This window comes from Arachis ipaensis, chromosome B1 (assembly GCF_059453495.1).
Source record: "Arachis ipaensis isolate K30076 ecotype BB chromosome B1, ASM5945349v1, whole genome shotgun sequence".
Taxonomy (NCBI): Eukaryota; Viridiplantae; Streptophyta; class Magnoliopsida; order Fabales; family Fabaceae; genus Arachis; species Arachis ipaensis.
In genome coordinates, this window is record NC_142436.1 from 138,680,531 (window position 1) to 138,701,265 (window position 20,735).

Genomic DNA, 20,735 nt, shown 5'->3' on the forward strand with positions numbered 1-20,735 from the left:
CCCTCGAGGATTGATTTTTGGATTGTTTCGGAAGGATTTTTGGTTGATGAAATGAGAGATGTTAAAAGTTTGGTTTATTAGTAAATCTTCCCCTTCAGCATTGGGGAAGAAAGAGAGTTTTTTGTTTGCTCTATCAAGAGTCTCAATCGGTCCAAGGAAGCAGTGTGTATCTGCGCTGATTGTGAAGGGGATTAAGATTCTGGTGTCGTTAACCTGTAAATGGGGATCGTTAATGATTTCATCATTGATTTGATTAAGAATGCGAAGAGCTGGCGGAGATGGCGGTGCTATTGCATGACCTTTACCCTTATCTTGAGTAGTGGCATGAGAAGAGGAACTAGTCATTGTTGAACACAGGAAGAAGGGGTTGGAAGTTTAAGGATTTTTGTGAAGAAGTTTTTTGGTGTAAGAAAAATCGAAGGGATAATAAGTTTCGAAAGATTTTGAATAAAAGTGGGAATGATGAATTTAAAGCATTACTGTGAACAATTACCGTGAAAGGGATATGAATAGAGGTAACTTAGTGAAGAAGATGAAGTGGTAGAAAGAGAATGAATAAGTTTCGGAAAACGTGTCGAGTGGGTCAGTTTTAATGGGGAGCTTAAATGGTAATTATTATTGATTTGAGAACTGACATTTTCAGTTTTGGATTAAGTGTTTTATCTTCTAATGATGTTATCGAAGGCAAACACATTAATTCAAGGGGGCAATTTGTTGATCGAAAAATATTATTCGATGAAAGCAAATTGATTCGGAATGAGTCAGAGACAGTTTCTCGAGAAGATGCATGTATAAGCAAGGATCGAGAACAATGAGCGCTAGTTGGATTTCGAATGACTTGTTATTCAATTAAACCTTCTCGAGAGGGGGAATTGAATTGAGCATTCGAATGGAAGATCGAACAGTCACGGTAGTGGAGCGGTTAAAAGCTTTTATTACATGAGGAAATCATGGGAAACATCTCCAACCAAATGGCGGGAGCTGTTACCAAGGGAAAAGTATTTGAAAAGTTCAAATTTGTAATTAATTATAATTAATTGCTAGTTACTAAAGACAGACTATAAATACTAGGAAGTCTTAGAAAATCAGAGTTGGAACTTTACTCAGAAAACACTCAAGGACACTCACATCCCAAAGAATTCCTGAGTCTACTTTTCTGTAAGGTTCCTTCCATCATTTCATTCTTTCTGTAAACTTTATGTTTCAAGTAAATTTATTTTTCAAGTATTCTTTATCTTCATCTCTGTCCAATTTACATTTTTGCATTGTTGACTTCTAATTCAAAGTCCCTTGATCCAGTCAAAGACATTTTATCGCTTTCCTTTAATTTCAACACCAACCTTTATGTTTTCAATATGTTTTCTTTTGAAAACCTTCCTTTTATTCTTTTTTTTTTTATTTATCAATTTTAATTTATTTTTATTCCCAATCCCGGTCTAATCGAAGACGCTTTGATGCACTTTTAGAAAATTGGTACCTGCAAAGAGGAGTAGGTTTCGCTCTCAGACCACTAGATATCGAACCACCATCAATTTGCTAAAAATCAACAAAACAATATTGGAAGGACTTTTGTTTCTGATTTTATGTTTCTGATTCTTGAAATTAGATTTGAGTTTTGTTAATTGTATTTAAGAATTTATAGTTTTGAATTTTGTTAATTTTGTAAATGGAGGAAGAAGAATTTGTAGTTCTGAATTGTCTTAATGGAAGAATAAGAAAAGAGTGAAATAGTGGAGAAAGAGGTAGTTTTGTCATTTAAAAAAATATTTTATTCAAAAGGACGATTTAAAATTTTTTTTTTGGTGACTGGACGATTTTAAATTTTAATACCAAAATAAAACGTTAAGGACGATTTTAAATAAAAAATTAGAGACGTTGTTCGATTGTGATCCTTACGAACCAAAATAATACTTACCCCTTTTTCTAATTGGTTCCATGATTTTAGCTCACTTAATCCTTGTTGCTACACCTTTCTCTTGTCGAATCGTAGATGCAGGCAACTATCTCAATGTCCATCCTCTGTTCGTTCAAATGCAACTTCACATAAGTGGGCATTTGGTGGTATGCTCTAATGATCCATGTAAACTTTCCCTTTTATGAATTTTTTATTTTTAATTGAATAATTGGTCTTTTCCTTTGTTTTCCATTTGCAGCCATAGCTGAGCTTCTGGATAATGCAGTTGATGAGATGATTTTTTCAATGCATGAGCTATGAAATTAGCTGAATTCTTAAATGGGTTTTAAGCTATATAATTTTCTTTGACCTTGTATGGCTAACTAAGCTATTAGTTATGAATAGCTTTTTCTTCTCATTTTGTTATCTCCCTACCCTACAATTAGTTTTCTTTTTGGGTCTTGATTTGGCAGTATTTAACACCATAGACCATTTAAGCAGTGGAGGAAAATTGTAAAAATTTAAGAACTGTAAGAATCTTTTCACTTGGGAAAAAATTTAAGCAACATTTCATAACACCATAGACCAGGTGTCCACTAAATAGAGGTTGAATTAAGCAGATAACATTTGGTCTTGATAATAAAAGTCATTATGTGCCTTTAATGCATCAGTTGTGCAATAGTTGGTTCTTGACATTCATGCTATATGATCAAATTTAGTACATACATTTTTAACTGTACTTTGATGTCAGATTCAAGTTATACCAATATTTTATTTTTAAATTGTTACTATATAGATTTTTGGAACTTCTTATTGTCTATTTCATATGCTGTTCTGTTCCTTTTATGCGTATTTGCCTTTCATTTTATTATTCTTTATTTGCATCATTGGCTTCTGTTCAAATGCTAGATCCAAAATGGGGCTACCTATGTCATTGTAGATAGAATTTCAAACCCAAAGGATAAAAGTCCAGCATTATTGAGGTATGTTGACTTATAGGAAGTTCCTTTTTATAGTTTTGGAGTCTAATTGTTTGCTCTTTATGTGCACACTTGGCAATAAGATGATGGTGGTGGAATGGATCCAGAAGCAATGCGTCGTTGCATGAGTTTTGGATTTTCAGATAAGTCAAAACTTGCAATTGGACAGTGTATGGACTATGGCAATATTTTTGTGGTGATTCTGCTATTCTCTTCTCTATTTATATTTCAATTTGGCCATACAGATGAAAATGGCTTCAAGAATAGTACCATGAGACTGGGTGCGGATGTCATTGTCTTCAGCCGCCATCTGAATAATGGGTAGGGGTCTGAAAAAGTGATTCTCTTCTTACCCCCAACCCCCCCCCCCCCCCCTCCCCCTTCTTTTCTTTCTCTCCTTTTAATAGCGTTGGAGAAATGCTGAAATATAAGGTGATTTAGAACATATGTAAAGTACTCTTAGTCTACTCTTACGAATTTTAACTTTCTGTCAATGGAGGATGTAAGCATATACATGTTTATCATCTTATTGGTTATTTCCTTCCCAGTCTATTGATATCTTATTGTCTTTGCTCATTCAAGTGAAAGGATGGCAATAGCTTCACAAGAATACTGAATTTATGTTGACCAGGATACTGACTCAAAGCATTGGGCTTCTGTCTTATACATACATGATGCAAACACAGCTTGACAGAATTGTAGTACCCATGGTAAGTGATGTGTCCCAATTTTACTACTTGGAGGGTTCTTGGTTATTTGGTTCATTGATTAAAACAGTACTTATGCTGATTTATTTATTTGAAGTGAAATGATAACTGTATATATGAGCGTCTAGAGGGTTTATGTAGAAAATTAGCTATCGCTATGTTCTGGTGTCCTTCATCCTGATTGTTTGAACTTGAATTGGCAATTATCATGTATCCTTTTTGGGTAAATTATATATTGTCTCCTTAAATTATAGCCTTTTCTCAACTTAACTCCATTATATCTCTCAATATCACTTAATTCTCCATCTTTGTGGCTTAGTATGTGCGAATTTAGTTCCTAGAAATGTGGAATTAATGGTATTGTCTGTGGTGTTGGAGAATTCGAACACGAAAGAAAGATTGAGGAGGCTTAATATCATTTATGAAGGGGAGGGTTCTTGTGGGATGGAGGTTGAGGATGTTGGGCACTTATTTCTATATGGTGATGATTTTGTGGGTGAGATATCAGAATGGGGTAGTTGAGTGGGTAATGCCTAGAAACACAAAGGAGACATTGGAGGTGTGGTGTGGGATGGAGAGGGTAACAGTGAAAAGAAATGTGTTGATGGGACTGTTCTTTGCAACAATATGCTCAGTGTGAAAAGCACAAAATGAGCTTGTATTTGCAAATAAAATACCAAGGAAAAGGGGGGGGGGGGGTTATGGGAGGCAGTGGAGTATTAGAGCAGAGTTTTGGTGGAGGAAAAAAGAAAACTAAGGAAAAATGGTTAGAAAAGATGGTGGGTGTGTGCATGCTATTTACCTGGTAATGGAAAGTATGGGGTTGGTGGATATTTTGAGAAAGGGGAGTGGGGCTGGAAGTTTATGGTGATTGAAATGACTGATGCTACCTTGGAGCAGTTGCTACAAGTTGTTCTTGAGGAGCTAGAGATCTCAAATGAGGAGGTGGAATTCATGGTACAATCGAGACTCATTCTTGATGGACTTGAAGGGAAGAAGATTAATTCATTTTCATGGGAAATAAGGTTTGATTGGAATACAGTGTGCAACAAAGAACATGCTTTAAAGATACACAATTTGTATGGGAAAGTAAACGAGAATTCAGCTGGTGGAAACAATAATGGGAGGAGCTATCTCATCTTGTGTGTTCTTAGTAGGTATATGGTTCATGGGTCTATGATTAGATTTTTCATAATCTTTTTAATGGATTGAATGTACGGGGGTGCTATTCATGCTTTGCCTCTCTCTCTCTCTCAGTTTTATTGACCAAGTGATCACGTCTATATCAGGTGCATTATCAGATCAATACATCAAGCGTTTCCTTCGAAATATTAAATGACCAAGAGCATTTTATTTCCAATTTGTCCATAATGTTGCACTGGTCTCCATTCACATCAGAAATAGAACTTTTGAAACAAGTTAGTTTCTTATTTATCTCTTGATCGTGATTTTGCTGAAACTGCTTATCTTTTATATTCTTTGGTTTTTCTTTTGTCATATTGGTGTCTTGCTGTCAATAGATTGAGCTATTGTAGCAGGTGCTAGTCAAATTTTGAAGAGGAGAGCCGGAGGCTCTTTCTTATGGGAGGGAATTTATTGTTTAGCATAGCTGTGGTGTCTAGTTGATTGGGTCAGTCTATACTTTGTTTTTAGTGTTTTCACTTTCTATTACAAATTCTCTGAGAGACTAAAGAGTTTCATTGCAATTATAAGCATTGTTTTCTCAGGCATATCTAGATAGAAATTGGTGGGTTTGAGAAATAGTAAAAAGGGTTTGCAATTTGCAGTTTGCATTCTAGTGCTTAAATGTTCAGGAATCAGGACTGTCTTTTACGAACATATGAAATATGAGCTCAGGGTTGATGCCTTTAGGAACAAAGAATCAAAAATTAATGTTAACAGGGTGCAATTTTAATGATATTTTCCGAAGAAAGCTGATTGAAGAAGTTGATAAAATCAAAGGAAGGAGGATATAAAAGAAGTGGAAAGACATACCTAAGGCTGCGTTTGTTTTTAGAAACAAGACAGAACATGACACTGAAACGGAGACAATAAGACGGAGACACTAAAAATTATCTTTTGTGTATTGTGTTTGGATACGATGGATAAGACACTAATGTAATGTTTAGTATTATGTTTGGATACACATGGACAAGACTAAAATATTATATGAAATGACTAAAATAGCCCTGTGATTCCAAATTTTCTACATCAATACAAATTAATTTAATAAAAAATAAGAGTACGTAGGAGTAAAGACGGAATTTGAAAAAAATATTTGAAGAGGCAAAAAATTTTAATAAAAAAATATATTAGTATTTATATTAAAATAAATTTATAAATATAATTATTTTATTTTAAAATTTATTATTAATATGTAGGAATATATATGGTTAAGATTAACAAAAAAAATAAATTTGAGTTTGATTAATAAAAAATTTTGTTTAAGTTAATAAGCCAAATTAATTTTAAATAAAAAATTAATTAAAAAAATCTATTTTTATATGAAAAAACAATTAGTTTTTGCATATAAAAATCTATTTTTATTTAAAAAAAAAACTAATTTTTTTTATCTAAAAACTGATTTTTCTTTATAAAAAACTGATTTTTTTTAAATTATATAAAATCAATTACAATTTATAAATTATTTTTTAGCATTTTAAAAGATTAATTTTACTTTTGCTAATATTTATTTTTCAAAAGTTTAAAAATTAATTATTTTTGTTATTATTTTTAGGGATAAATACTTTTTTCGTCCCCAAGGTCTGGGGTCAAAATCGATTTCGTCCCTAACCTTTTTTTTTTTTGTTAAAATCATCCTAAACGTTTAAAAACTCTTCCTTTTCTATTTTTTTTGGACCAAATTACCCTTAACTATTAATAAAAATAAAAAAAAAAAACTCCACCCTCACCCCGCCATCAGATCTCTTCGTTTCTCTCCTCCCCCCCACACAATTTTCCTTTCCTCCTACACCCACCCCCCACCCTCACTCCATCACCCCCAACCCGCAGCCGCCCCGTGTCCAGCCCTCCGCCGCCGCCCCCGCGTCCAGCCCCACGCCGCCGCCCCGCGTCCAGCCCCCCGCCGCCGCCCCTGCGTCCAGCTCCACGCCGCCCCGCGTCCAGCCCCTCGTCGCCGCCCCGCGTCCAGCCCGCCGTCGCCCCTGCGTCCAGCCCCCCGCTGCCCCTGTTTTTCTGTTTTTGCTTTCTGCCTTCTGCTGCTTCTTATTCTTTTCTTCTTCTTCTGTGGTTTTTGATGAAATTTGTTGTTGTTGATGAAATCTGTTGATGATGATGATGATGACCGAGTGGGGTGAGGGGTGGGAGGGGGGAGTTACGGTGAGGGGGGTGAGGTGAGGGGGTGAGGGGGAGGCAGTGAGGGGTGGGGGGTGAGGTGAAGGGGGGTTACGGTGAGGGTGGGGAATGAGGTGAGGGGGTGAGGGGGAGGCAGTGAGGGGTGGGGGGTGAGGTGAGGCGGTGAGGGGAGGCGGTGACGAGTGGAGGGTGAGGGGTGAGGGGGTGGGGGGTGGGGGTTACCGGAAGGGTGAGGGAGTGGTGGTGGTGGTGGTGGTGGTGAAGAGGAGAATGATGATGATGAGGGTAATTTGGTCCAAAAAAATAGAAAAGGACGATTTTAAAGCGTTTTTAAACGTTGAGGATGATTTTAACAAAAAAAAAAAGGCTAGGGACGAAATCGATTTTGACTCCAGACCTTGGGGACGAAAAAAGTACTTATCCCTTATTTTTATTACAAATCAAATAATATAATATAAGGTTAAAATGGTATTGAAGTAAAACGATAAAAAGAAAAGAATTATCTACCCCCAATAAAAAATTCTACAGAAAGGAGAGAGTACCTGAAAAAGAAAGAGATAGAGGAAGAACAGGAAGAAATATCTCTGAACAACGCAATAGGAAAAATAAGAAGGGATAGGAAAAATAAGAAGGGGTAATAGTGGAAAAAAAAAAGAAAACAAAATTTATAAAATTGTCCTTCGTGAAAGAGTGGACGTATAAAAAAGTGTCTCGGAGACAATATGTCCAATGTCCATGTCTCTGCTTCCAAATACTTTTTAAACAAGTGTTGTCCATGTCTCCGTGTCCTGACGCTACCTAAAGGATTGATGCATCACATAACGTAATAGCCAGTATAGGCCAATTTATCGGTACAATTCATAAACCTTTGCTTCTATTTAACAGCATGCACAACAATCTCCTCTAAGAGGAGTTAGGAAACAATTATTTAGTCCTATAAAGTTTTGAGACTATTAGCTCAGATATTACAATAAAGAGTCATTAACATGCAACTTCCACTGATAATTCCCCCCTTAGAAGGAAGAAGCACACTAATTATAGTTGCAATTTACCTACTGCCCATGTGGAATAATACGGCAGTCTGATAACTTTTATGAAACCAGTGTATTTAGATAATTTTATTTTTAAATTTTGTTCCTTTTTTATGCTAGTTTATCCTGAGTGAGTAAGGCTGAAACCTTTTTGGTTTATCTGGTGACTCCTTTATTCCACTTAAAGAATTTCAGGTGCCTGGACATATAATCAAGTCACAAATTCTTGCAATAGATTTCATGATTTCATTTGCTTTCATGAACAACCTTTTCGAAATTATTACTTGCTAATATAACATTATATTCTTGTATGTTTTCCCAATTTATCGATTAATTGCACATTTCCTTCAAGGATTGTGATTTATTTTGAAAATTCTATTTTTGGCAGCTTGACGAAATTGGATGTCATGGTACTAAAATTATTATCTACAACTTGTGGTTCAATGATGATAGCAATATGGAATTAGATTTTGATTTTGATACTGAGGTGATATTTTTTGTTTTTATGGTTTTTTAGCTTTTCCCAAACGATCATGCTTTAATTTCTTGTATGGAACTTTGATATTAATATTATGGATGTAGGATATTTGTATTGCTGGGGATATCAAGAGGGAGGTTGATGCACTTTCTTCCTGGGAGACATTGAATGAACAACACACAGCTAACCGGCTTCGATATTCTCTACGTGTATGGTTGATTTTGTAAATTGTATCCAAATGGTTTAAGAAGGGCTGATACTTTTTTTTTTCTGATGTTCTTTAGGTTTACTTGTCCATATTGTACTTGAGGTTACCAGAAAGCTTTACAATTATATTGCGAGGGCAAGTTGTGGATCTACATAACATTGCAGACGATCTTCAGTATCCTGAATTTATCTTGTATAAACCACATAGTTCAGACGAGGTTCTTGTCTAACTTTTGAAAGGCTGCTTCCCCTTCTCCTCCTCCTCCTTCTCTCTCATTTTCTTTTTAACTATATTGTCTCAATGGAAAAATTATCTTGGATTCTTACCATAATCCTTCACCTAACAGCTTTTTCCTTTAGGAGAGTTGATTCTTTATAGGCTAGATATGCATATATGATAGTTTTGATATTGGCAATTAATCTTTCAAACTTAAGGGTAGTGAGTTGCTTCTGTGAAATTTCAATAAGCTAATAATATTTCCCCTTTTGGATTAACTGCAGTCTGCTGTTGTGACAACAATTGGATTCGTTAAGGAAGCTCCTGAAGTCAATGTCCATGGCTTCAATATATATCACAAAAATCGGCTGATCCTGGTAATTATAACTCAACTGAGATCCTAATAAGAAAAGCTGATCAAATGGATGTCTAAGTAGAACAATGAGAAAAACTATTATAAGCACATCTATTTTGATATTTTGGTTTGGAAGAGTACAATTATATTGTTCATGTAGCTGATCCTGCTTAATGGATTAAGGCATGGTATCGGTGGTTGTTCTTCAAGGGTTGCATGGACACTAGAGGAAATGATATGCTCTATAAAATAATGGTCAAAGGAAGGAAACTGACATGAACAGAGGAGCTTATTTTTGTCATGGAGTAATATCCCAGATTAGTTCCTAAGGAGTATTTTTTGTCAGATACTTGAGTCCCTAACAAATTTTAGCTACCAAACCAATCCTTTTTTTTTTTTTTTACCAAAGATATGAGACTCGAGCCCGCAACCTCTTAATTGAGTATGGGGAGACTATGCCATTTGAGCTATTACTCATGCTACCAAACCAATCCTTAAAAGTTTTATTTCGTACAAAATTAGCTTCCGCATTAGATTGCTCATTTACGTGAAAGAACTGATTTGAAAATTTTAAGAATTCTCAGAGACTTTCATGTCCTTTTTAAATAACAATGGAGACTGGTTTGTCTAACCTTTTTTTAGCAAGATTTGACGTAAGACTGATTTGCCAAACAAAATAGAAGGTTGGGGCAAGATTTGAGACAAGACTGATTTGCCAAACAAAATAAAAGGTTTGGGATTGATTTGGTAATTAAAATTTGTTGAAGACTAAAGTATTTAACTAAAAATTTATTGGGAATTAATTTGGGCTATTTATCTTTGGGAAGACTGCAGTATGGAAGCCATGTGTTGCAAAGAAAGGAAGGCCATGAACACAATCTTATTTGAAAACCATAGTCTATATATAAATCATGCATATTCTAATAAAATTGATAACCTTGTCATCTCAAAGTCCTTATACGAAATTTTGCTCCAAATTATGAGGGTTCATTGGTGCGTCAATTAGTTGATATTTGACGAAGGAACTGTAAATTAAGCTAGGAAAGTATAGCATGATCAGGTTAAGTTAACAAACAAATCCCCCCTTCTTTACTGGCATCATGTGAAGTTTGTATTATTAAAATGTGTAGTAAGCCTAGCGCAGTAGTGCAAATTCACATGTATTAGATTTTCCAACACAATGGTACTATATAATAACAAGAATGGGAAGTCTTTATATGCATCTTAGAAAATTGGAATCCCTGCTATCAAATAGATATTACTAGTTTTCAAAGGTAGGGTATCTTCATTTATTTATTCATCTTTCTCTGTTGTTCGTACACTTAAAATATAAGCTCTAACTTTTTAATTTACAGCCTTATTGGCAGGTTGTGAGCTATCTGAGAAGTAGAGGCAGAGGAGTTGTCGGTAAGCAGAAAATAACTTGAGAATATTTTTATCCTCTTTATATGAGAGATAAATATGTTCTTGTGGGAGCACATGTTTAACAAGTTCAATTGCATGAACTTATATAAAAAGGAATGCAAGTCAATATCAAACAATGATAGTAGACCGAATTTGTTGTGCTTTTACAGTTTACTTTATTTGAGTATGTAATCGAAGATGTTACACTTGTGTTCACCTGATAATTATTTGTTAGAGATGTAATCAATTTGTGGAGGATAGGTGCCTGACTATGTTACTCTTGTGCCAGGTGTCCTGAAAGCAGATTTTATTCAGCCTACTCATAATAAGCAAGATTTTGAGAGGACTTCCTTGTTTGCAAAGCTTGAACATCGCTTGAAGGAAATGACGTGGGAATACTGGTATGGTGTTTTTGTGTTGGTGGTCATTTGACATCATGGGTTGCTGAAATAATATACTCCTGGTTGTATATTCTACTCTTAGAAATGAAGTGTTAGTAATTTCTTGATATCCATTAACAAAAAATATCTTCAATATATCTTACATCATATCCATGATGGTATCTTCAAATTGATTTTATATATCTCTATTTTATTACTTCATTTCTCATTATTTTATGAAAATTTATATATTTTAATATTTTTCAATGTCTTTTCTCGCATTTCTTTCTTCCTTTTGGAAGTGAATTCAGTATGATAGTGAGGTCGTGTTTGATTTGGTGTATTGTTAAACTTAATATTGAATAGTTTAGAATATAGTTTTCTTTATTATATAGTATAATGAAAAGTGCAAAACTATCAAAATAACCAACAAAAATAGAGGATCATATATTGTTCAACTTTTAAATTTCATTAAATTAGTTAAAAGGATATTAACTATATTAAAATAAATCATATATAATATTTAATATAATTTATAATTTAAAATAATTAAAAGAGCTTTTAGTAATTAGCTCTAAAATAATAAAGGTCTAGTTTAATGGTATTCTCTCAAATTAATTGTACTTTTACTTTTAGTTACATAGATGCTTTAGTTAGATTAGAATTATTAGTGATAGTGTGACTGTGTGAGGATAACCGTTTGTTATAGTGTAACATTTTATACAATATTGTACCAAACTTGGTATGCTTTTATCCTAACATTTTATACAATATTGTACCAAACTTAGGGTTTAGGGTTTAGGGTTTATATATATCTAATTTTCATTTCGTTGTTGGATGTATAATCCATACTCCCGATTTATGCACTCGAGGATGGTTGAATTAACAATTGTTAAGCATTAATATTTGTCATGCCTGGATACTTGTAAAATTTTGTAGGGATTGTCATTGTCAACTACTTGGGTATCAGAAAAAGAGGCCTAAGTCTCAGGTCCCCATTGATACTTTGCCGCCAAAACCACCTGGCTTTGAAATACCGTGGCATTGAACAAAAGTACCTATCCACATAGCACGTTTGAGCAAGGTGTCTGCATTAGAATGTTGATTGTAATGTTTTGACTTTGGTTTGTTAATATTCATGCATGTTATTTTAGGAAACTTTTTTATCCAAACATTTTCCAAGTTATTATTCTAATTACAATTAATACTACTCAAACAAAGAGTCTTCATATTCTAGTCATTTTTATCTTGTCCTTTATTATTATTATTATTATTTGGAGAACTACTGTCATTTCTCCTTTTGTTCCACTTGATTTCCTTATATTTCATGCTCTGGCATTGTAAATCATTGAAATTTGTTTTAATGGTTCTTCCACCCTTGCTTTTTGTGTAGACTACTGCATGTTCTGAAGACCAGGAGGAAGACCAAGGCACTATACACTTGATACAAGTGAACACAGAACTCCGTGCAAGGTGAATAAAAAAAAAATTTACTTACATAGTCATTGCCAGCATTTGATTACTTGGAATGCAGTTATACAATTCTTGTTGCTACATGCCATATTTATAATTCTTACCTTATCTAGAATTGAGCAACACCCATTGTTCTTGCCTTGGCATCTAAAATATAGCATGGCAGCTCTATGATGCAAAGACTCGTTCTCTTTATTCCCCTTTCCCTGCAGGTGTTTGGAATTTGAAAAGACAAATGAAGAACTTTGTCACAAGGTAATTAATTCTTACCCAGTTGTTAAGGGTACTGGGATACAATCAGAAAACACCCTTTCAGTTTTCTTCCCTCTTTTTCATATTTATCAAAGGACGTTGCTGAATTTACATCGTAGTTTCACATAACCATCACCACAAAATATAGAGACAAAACAGTGTAGCCGAAGCCGTAGCCTGTAGGGATCCAAAGTTTCTAGAGATGGCCCCATAGTTTTACCGTTCATATGTTTTTTGTGTTAATGTCTATCTATAGACAATTGCCCCACTCAGTCGGTTGTTGTCAATGTCTCTCTAACCCAGTTGTACAGAAATCTCACGAGAGGATTGAAATCTAGCCAATTTTTTTCAGTTTGTGCAGTTATTTGGAATCTGTTAAATTTAGAACCTTCCATAGAATGAAAATCTTGTTGTTCGACCTTTTCAATTTTGACCATTCAAGAGGAATCATGAGTTTACAGGTGACAGAGCTTAGAAGCAAAATTCAAGACGCTAAGCTTGAGTATAATAGCCTTTTGTCTCAAGTGCACTACCAGGACCTGATGCTAACATGTAGTGTAGATGGTACACCTCTTGCAGCCTAGCTTTGTTTCTCCAGAATTTGTTTTTTTGGTGGAAGGTTCTCTAGTTTGAAACAATGTTGTATGATATGGGGATGGATTCTTCATGTGAAAATATAAACATGGTTATGTGCAGATTTTTTTGGCCCCAATATAGCTCTCGCAAGAGAATATAATATATAGTGAAAGTTATGTGAGAGTTTAGCCCAGTCTATATAGATAACTATTTTTACCTGTAATTATATGAAAGTAAGATACATCCTAATATCTAGCCTTTTTTAGATATATGATACTGTGAGCTTTAAGTAATTAATGCCATTCTATAAAGGAGGATAGAGTTGAGCTTCTCTACCACTCCCCCTAAAGGGATTCCTTTGGATCCTTACAAGTTACATTCTTATGGTTTTGTTGGATCATGTGAAACGGTTTGTATGCACGTGGCTTTCTCACCTCTAGAAAAAATGTTTGGTTTTCTCATCCGAATTCCAGATCTTGGTTTGGGTAACAGTTATGTTCTTAATTTCTTTGCATGCTTCATTTTCTGATCGAAAACTTGCCATGTTATTATTTGATGGAGTATTTCTTTGGTCTTTAAAATATTGAAATTGATATCACAGTTTTTAAAACAAGCTTTTGACACTTATTTAATACTGCTAAATCAAGTTGTCGGCAACTATTATTGCTAATTTGCTATTCATCTTATTGGTATAATGGTATCATGTTGATTTGGTGGAAATTTATCATATATCCAAGAAAATGTTAGTTTTGTTTAACCTTTTTAAAATTTTAGTTTGAGTTTCCTAAAATTAAATTATCATAAATATTCAAGTATTAAAAACAATATCTATGGGGAACTAAAATATAAGGACTTACATTTTTGTATAACAAAGAAAAAAGTAAACAAAACCTCAACTAAAGTTTATTTTTACCAAAAACAGTTTAATATATTGAAAATTATTATATTTAGGAACTTTGTCGTGGGAAAATGATAGAGGAGACACAAATTTGGAATCAACAATGACTACATACAAACAATGGCGTATCACACAATTTTTCACTAGTGTGTTTGAACTTGAAGTCAGCGTTTGATGATGTACCAGTACTGTTCCCGCTAACTAAAATGTTTAAAAACACAAACTTTGTGGGAAAAGAGAAAAATAAAAACTTAACAGTTTATATGTTTGTATTATCCACACCTTCCTTTTTGATATCAAAGAAGCATATTGCTGCTGTTGTTGTTGCCATTGAATTATTCTTCTTATCTGGTGAAGGAATCAACCCAAAGGAGGAAGAGTTCATGTTCGTGTTCCAATACTCACCATTCCCTGTTTTATTATTATTGTTATTAGCACATTTTGCAGCAGCGCCACCATCTGAACTTGAAATGGAAACTTTGCTCCAATTGCACCATATCCTCAACATGATGTAAATCATAACCAAACATATCACTGTGGAAGTGAAAACAATCTATTATATATATATATATATCTAATTTTAGTTTTACAACTAAAATGTGCCATAGGTCACTTTTTCATTGCAATTGAAATCAAATTTTTCCCTCCAAAATTAAAGAATTCTTCCCTTGTTCATACTAATTTTATAACAAAAAATGTGTCACATGTCATTTCCTCATTGCAATTAAAATCAAATCTTTTCCTCCAAAATTAAAGAGTTCTCCCTCCTCCCTCTCTTTTTATCTATCCCTCTTATTTCTTTAACCACTCTATCTCTTTTATATATCATTATCAATGAATAATTATAAATTTGACAATCAAAATATACAACATCACATTCTTTAATTATATTAAAATTAAAATTAAAATATTAAAATTGAAATTAAAATATAACTATATTATATATTGTATTATATTATATATTATTATCTAATTTAATAACAAAATGTGTCACATGACATTCTTATTAAATTTGAGATAAAATATTTTCTTCTAAAATTAATAAATTCCCTTCCTAAATTCTCTCATATACCTCTCTCCATTTTTTCTATTTCTCTCTACCTTTCTCACTCTATATATAATTCTGATATATTTATATATTATTATCTAATTTAATAACCAAATGTGTGATGTGTCACATGACATTCTCTTATTCAAATTGAGAAAAAATATTTCCTTCTAAAATTAATAAATTCCCTTCTTAAATTCTCTCATCTATCTCTCTTCCTTTTTCTATTTCTATCTACTCTTTCCACTCTATATATAATTTGTAATTTATATTTTATATTAGTAATTTGACAAATCAAAATGTGTCATCAGATATTTTTTATTATAATTAAAATATTTTTTTTTCAAAATTAATAAATCTTCTCTCTCAGTCTTCATCTTTATATTTCTCTCTCTTTTCTCTCATTCTCTATTTTTTCTATCTTTTTGTTCTACAAAAAATAAAATTAACAAAATAATATAATTTAAATAAAAAATATTATTATTATATACATATTTTTTTAGTTTTTTTGTTTAATTTTAAATTTTCACTGTTTATCTTTTTAATCTATATTTTTATTTTTCTTCTTTTAAATATTTATTAAATATAATTTAGAAAGTATGCTAATGTTATAATTAAAAATTAAAATCAAGATTCAATTGTTTAAATAAAATTAATTTTGAGTTAATTTTATAAATATCAATATAATTTTTTTCATGCTAATATCTAATTATATTTTTATATATATACAGAGAAAAATATATTATTTTTAAATAGCAAGCATAAAAATTAATTATTTTTATTTGTGCAACATACTTAACACCTAATCAAAAGTATACAAATTAAATCGTTTCAAATTTTAGATAACGAATATTAAAATTAATTATTAGTAATAAATCAAATTCTTTCACATGAAAATAATAATTAAAAATCTTATTATTTGATTTTTTATCCATAGAGATCCTAATCTTCTTAGCTAAGGAGACTTCTTAATTTGATTTTATAAATTTTTTTTACTATAATCAATAATGTCAGGACAAAACCGATATAATTTTAAAATATTTATATTTCCGTAATGTACGGATAAAAATACTAGTTGCTACTATGATTGCCGCCACTTGCATATTTGATAGCTGCATTTGCATTTTCCCGTGATGTGGAGCATGGTACCAATGGTGGGCCACACAAGCCTTCATTTTTGAGGAATGAGCTTCTTGGGAACCCCGAAAATGTTGAGGTAATCAGGCCTTCAAGATTGTTGCTAGAAAGATTCACTACATGGAGGCTTGTGAGTTTTCCCAGTGATGAAGGAACCTTGCTTTGTAGCTGATTGAAAGAGAGATTTAGTCTTTCTAGCTTCATAAGGTTTCCAAGTGAAGATGGAATTTCACCCGTGAATCGATTTTTACTCAAGTCTAAGATCACTTGCAATTCAGCAAGATCCCCTATCTCTTCTGGTATGGAACCTGTCAAGAAATTCTCTAAGAGCCTGAGCTCATAAAGCTTGCTGCATTGCCGAATCATTGAGGGGATGCGGCCGGAGAGACTATTGCTTTGTAAGTCATTGAGGCAAGTGAGATTTTGATGGCGTCATTTGATTCATGTAGCCGACCCCACCTAGTGGGACAAGGCTTTGTTGTTGGTGTTGTGGGATTTCCCTGAGAGATTGTTGTGATGGAGAGAGAGCTTAAGCAAATTTGAGCATTTACCAAGCTCAGAAAGCACCCTGCCATTGAAGTTGTTGTATGAGAGATCTAGCTCACCAAGTGTTTGTAAGATTGCCGACCACGGAGGTAGTTGGCCAGTGAACCTGTTATTACTCAGGAGCATGTGTTCGATTTTGTGAGAGTTCGGGAGTTGAGGTGACACGTCTCCTGTTAAGTTGTTGAATGACAAATCGAGGAAGTTAAGCTCAGTAAGGTAGGAAAACTCTGAAGGAATGGCTCCAGTGAGATTATTGTATGCGAGCCGGAGACGGCTGAGGTTTTGGGAATTGCCTAATGTAGAAGGGATGGGACCTGAGAAGCTGTTGTTAGTCAAGTCCAGAATAGTTAGAGAATTTGAGCCAGTGAGAGGAGAGAAACTTCCACTGAACCTGTTGTGGGAAAAATTTATGGTTTTGAGGTTCTTGAGAGCAAGAAGTGAACGAGGGAGAGGTCCTTCAAAGGAGTTGTTGTAAAGGGTAATTTTGAAGAGTTCTGAAAGATAACCGAATGTGGGTGATATCGAACCGGACAAGCTGTTATCTGCTAATGCTAATATCTGAAGACTCTTACAGTACCCCATGCTTGGAGGGATTGGACCAGACAAATCATTCTGCCTCAGATGAAGAACAACCAAGTCCTTAAGCTTGCCTATAGTTTCTGGAATCGGCCCAGTAAAGTGGTTTCCAAAGAAGTTGATTTCCCTTAAGCTTGTGCAGTTTGTTAACTCTCTCGGTATGGTTCCAGACATCTGGTTATCATAGAGGTAAATGGTGTTCAATCTATGAAGCCTTCCGATCTCCACTGGGATTGTACCTGTGAAAGAGTTACCAAACAGGAAAAGGCCTTCCAAGCTAGTAATATTTCCGATTTCCAGAGGTAAAGATCCAACAAAGCTGTTGTTGTTGAGCACAAGATCAGTGAGGTTCTGCAGCATGTCAAGGTTGGATGGAAGCTCTCCTTCAAAGCTATTGTCAGAAAGATCCAACTGTTGGATTGAGGAACAGTCGAGTAGCTCCAAGGGGAATTTCCAAACAGCATGTTTTGAGACAAGAAAAGCTGCTCAAGCTTTGAAGAACCTTTGAGGCAGAAGTTGCTTGGAATGCTACCAGTGAAAGCATTATCAGACAGAACCAGGGACACGAGATTCTGTAATTTGGTATTGAGGAGTGGTATTGGTCCCGAAAGGTTGTTTTCGGACAAGTCTAATGTCTGCAGCTGGGTTAGACTGTTGAGCTCAGAAGGAATTTCTCCATTGAGTTTGTTTCCAAGCAAATTCAGGTATGTCAAGTTGGAAAGATGACTCAGGGTTTTAGGAATTGACCCAGAGAGAGTATTGTTGGCAACATTTTCAAAATTTTGAATGATTTAAGAGAGCCTATAGAGGAGGGAATGTTCCCATCAAGCATGTTGTTTGATGCTGCAAAGTTTTCGAGCATTTCGCAGCCTTGAATATCTTCAGGTATGGTGCCACTAAAGCTGTTACTTTGCAAATCAAGAGAAACCAGATTCTTCAATTCACCAATCCCGAACGGTATGCTACCATTGAAGTTGCAGTAGCCTAAACACTGTCAACTTTGTTAACAATACTAGATGCAATTTCACCTTCCAACATGTTGTCACCTATTCTAAGAACTTGCAAGTTCTTCAAATTACCTATCTCTTAAAAAGCTTTGAAGGGATGGAGCCAGTAAGCGATTTTGAATACAAGTCAAGTGTTTGAAGATATGAGAGGTGGTTAAACTCAACTGAGATGGAACCAGATATTCCTGAACCAGAAAGGTTCAGACCTATAACATGTTCTTGATCAAGTGAACATGTTAGACCATTCCAGTTGCACATGTGTGTTGTTGGAGACCAGTTGCTCAAGGCTCCTAATGGATCAATAAGTTCTGATATGATTCTGAGAAGCCAATAGGAATCTGTTTCATTATTGGCCATACTTGAAACAAAATCAGTGCCAATTATGGCCAGAAACAGAAAGAAATGGCTCAAACAAATGTAACTCATTGCACAGTGTTTTCCAAACGTAAGTTTCATTATGGAGATTCAGAAACCTGATCAATGGTTCAAATGGAATGCTATAAGGCTAAGAGATCCATTGTATGTAAAATTGTAGAGAATAAAGAAGGGAAAAGATCAAGTTTAAGATGCTGAGTATGAAAATGAAAGTACTTAAAAAAGGAGAACAGGATATGGAGGAAGAATAATGATGAAAACTGAAAAGTGACAAAGATTCAAGTGCTATGAGGATGTGAGATCCACCTTTTAAAGTAGTTCTACTGAAGCAGCCATGCCTACTCTGTTTAAATAGAAGGTTGACACTTAATGGTACAGATAAATTGCATGGATCTGTTTGTGGTAAATGAAGGGCTTAACTTGTAATTTATATTTTCTAAAAAAGTATAGTTATTATTCCTTTCTAGCCTTTTTGTTTCACAAGGGATTTGGTGCCTCTCTCTCTCTCGCGAATATAATATGAAGAGTTTAACTAAGTACCAGAAGCTATGAAATATATCATTCCCTTGGATAAAAGGTTATACAAAGTAGGCCAATTTTTTAAGATAAAAGTTTAGGTATGTTTGTCAATAACGACTTTATTGAAAACAAAGTATGTTCTCAAATTCAGTAAGTATTTATAGAAATATTATCAGATTAATATTATACGACTAATCAAATTTATTATTTTTTGGTTAATATTCTAAATCTTAAGTATTAAATTCTAAACTCTAAATTTTAATAGTATAAAAATAAAATATTAACCTCCTAAATTTCTTTAAAATAAAGACACATGATAAAATTACTAATTAAAAAGATTTTATAGAAAAAATATACAAAGTTTATGTTCTCAAAATTTTTATTATGCATTTATTAAACTAAAAGGTTCAAAAAAAATTTCTAATACTAATTTTATCAAAACACATATTAGCTAAACTCTTCATAAATTAGAAAAAAGACTCTTATACCAGTATTATAAATTTGAAGCCAAATCCTTAATACAATACAACTCGAATATTTATCGGCACAAATAGTCCACTTTCTATATGCAAAATAATTTGGTTCACATTGTTGTTGTACAAATTCATAGCATATGAAAAGAAACTTTTAGAAGTGTTCCTGTGTGGATACCTGGAAAGGAGCTCACTTCTGGGAGTCGGCGTTGAATTGTTATCTTTGGTGTCGATCTATGAGTCTTGAGAAAGTCCGAGCTTCACGCTTTGGGAGATGTCCAATCGTGCAGTGTGTGAACAAGAAACAAGGGGGGAGTGTACCTGCAAAGGCACTCCAAAGGTTAAGTTAGTATTGAGAATTCAATGTGTTCTCTAGGGATAGAAGACTATACCTTTTATGAGTGAAGATAGACAGGTCAGTTATGTTTCCGTTTCATCGTCTGAATTGAAGAGTAGTAATTGGGTGATAAAATCTAATCGGACGTTTCGATTCTAAGATATCTGTTGAGATTATTTGAACTGCCGAACTATAACGTCAGCTTGCCGACTTATGACACATAATGCTGAGTTATTACGTCGGATATGTAACGGACGGATCATAACCCAAAGCTTAGCCTGGGAATATGTTTCATGAAGCAGGTTGAGCTTTTAATGAGTTATGAGTCGGCTATTGAGGGAGGGTGTAGCTCGGCGAGTTTGGGTTGCCCTTGGAGCTCCCAGAGCAAGGTGCTTTACTGAACAGTTATTGAAACTATAGATTGTCATGATTAGGAGAGAGAAAAAGATAAATGAGAGTTTTAATGAGTGTGCATGTTTCCAATGCAGGCTTATTGGCTTTGATGTAACTGATTGGATGAGAAGTGGAACCGAAATTTTGGTTTAAGTGT

The 20,735-nt window shown here is 34.0% G+C and overlaps 1 protein-coding gene and 1 pseudogene across 8 annotated transcripts; one reads left to right on the forward strand and one right to left on the reverse strand.

Moving 5' to 3' along the window:
• The first annotated feature begins 1,930 nt into the window (after positions 1 to 1,930).
• LOC107636998 (protein MICRORCHIDIA 6-like) lies at positions 1,931 to 13,596 on the forward strand. 8 transcript variants are annotated; one of them, XM_088501912.1, is made up of 15 exons: positions 1,931 to 2,061; positions 2,154 to 2,877; positions 2,958 to 3,044; positions 3,120 to 3,195; positions 3,506 to 3,584; positions 4,871 to 4,999; positions 8,316 to 8,414; positions 8,510 to 8,614; positions 8,690 to 8,830; positions 9,114 to 9,206; positions 10,540 to 10,591; positions 10,878 to 10,989; positions 11,908 to 12,052; positions 12,362 to 12,441; positions 12,654 to 13,596. In XM_088501912.1, exons 3-13 carry the CDS (start codon positions 2,972 to 2,974, stop codon positions 12,014 to 12,016), a joined length of 1,068 nt encoding a protein of 355 aa, XP_088358038.1. In that variant the 5' UTR covers positions 1,931 to 2,061; positions 2,154 to 2,877; positions 2,958 to 2,971; the 3' UTR covers positions 12,017 to 12,052; positions 12,362 to 12,441; positions 12,654 to 13,596. The 8 variants fall into 8 exon arrangements, with proteins under 8 accessions (XP_088358038.1, XP_020959215.1, XP_088358037.1 ...); XM_021103556.2 differs by having other exon boundaries at positions 2,154 to 3,195; positions 12,654 to 12,696; positions 13,155 to 13,596; XM_088501911.1 differs by having other exon boundaries at positions 2,154 to 3,044.
• Positions 13,597 to 14,426: 830 nt separating this feature from the next.
• On the reverse strand, positions 14,427 to 18,937 carry LOC107613411 (uncharacterized; annotated as a pseudogene).
• Positions 18,938 to 20,735: the final 1,798 nt, after the last annotated feature.

Bases quoted from the DNA above. Each gene is read 5' to 3' on its own strand.
- LOC107636998 (XM_088501909.1), top strand. From the start codon at position 2,972: ATGGATCCAGAAGCAATGCGTCGTTGCATGAGTTTTGGATTTTCAGAT. The intron at 3,585-4,870 runs GTAAGTGATGTG...CGTCTATATCAG, and splicing joins ACAGAATTGTAGTACCCATG to GTGCATTATCAGATCAATAC. The intron at 10,990-11,907 runs GTATGGTGTTTT...AAAATTTTGTAG, and splicing joins GAAATGACGTGGGAATACTG to GGATTGTCATTGTCAACTAC.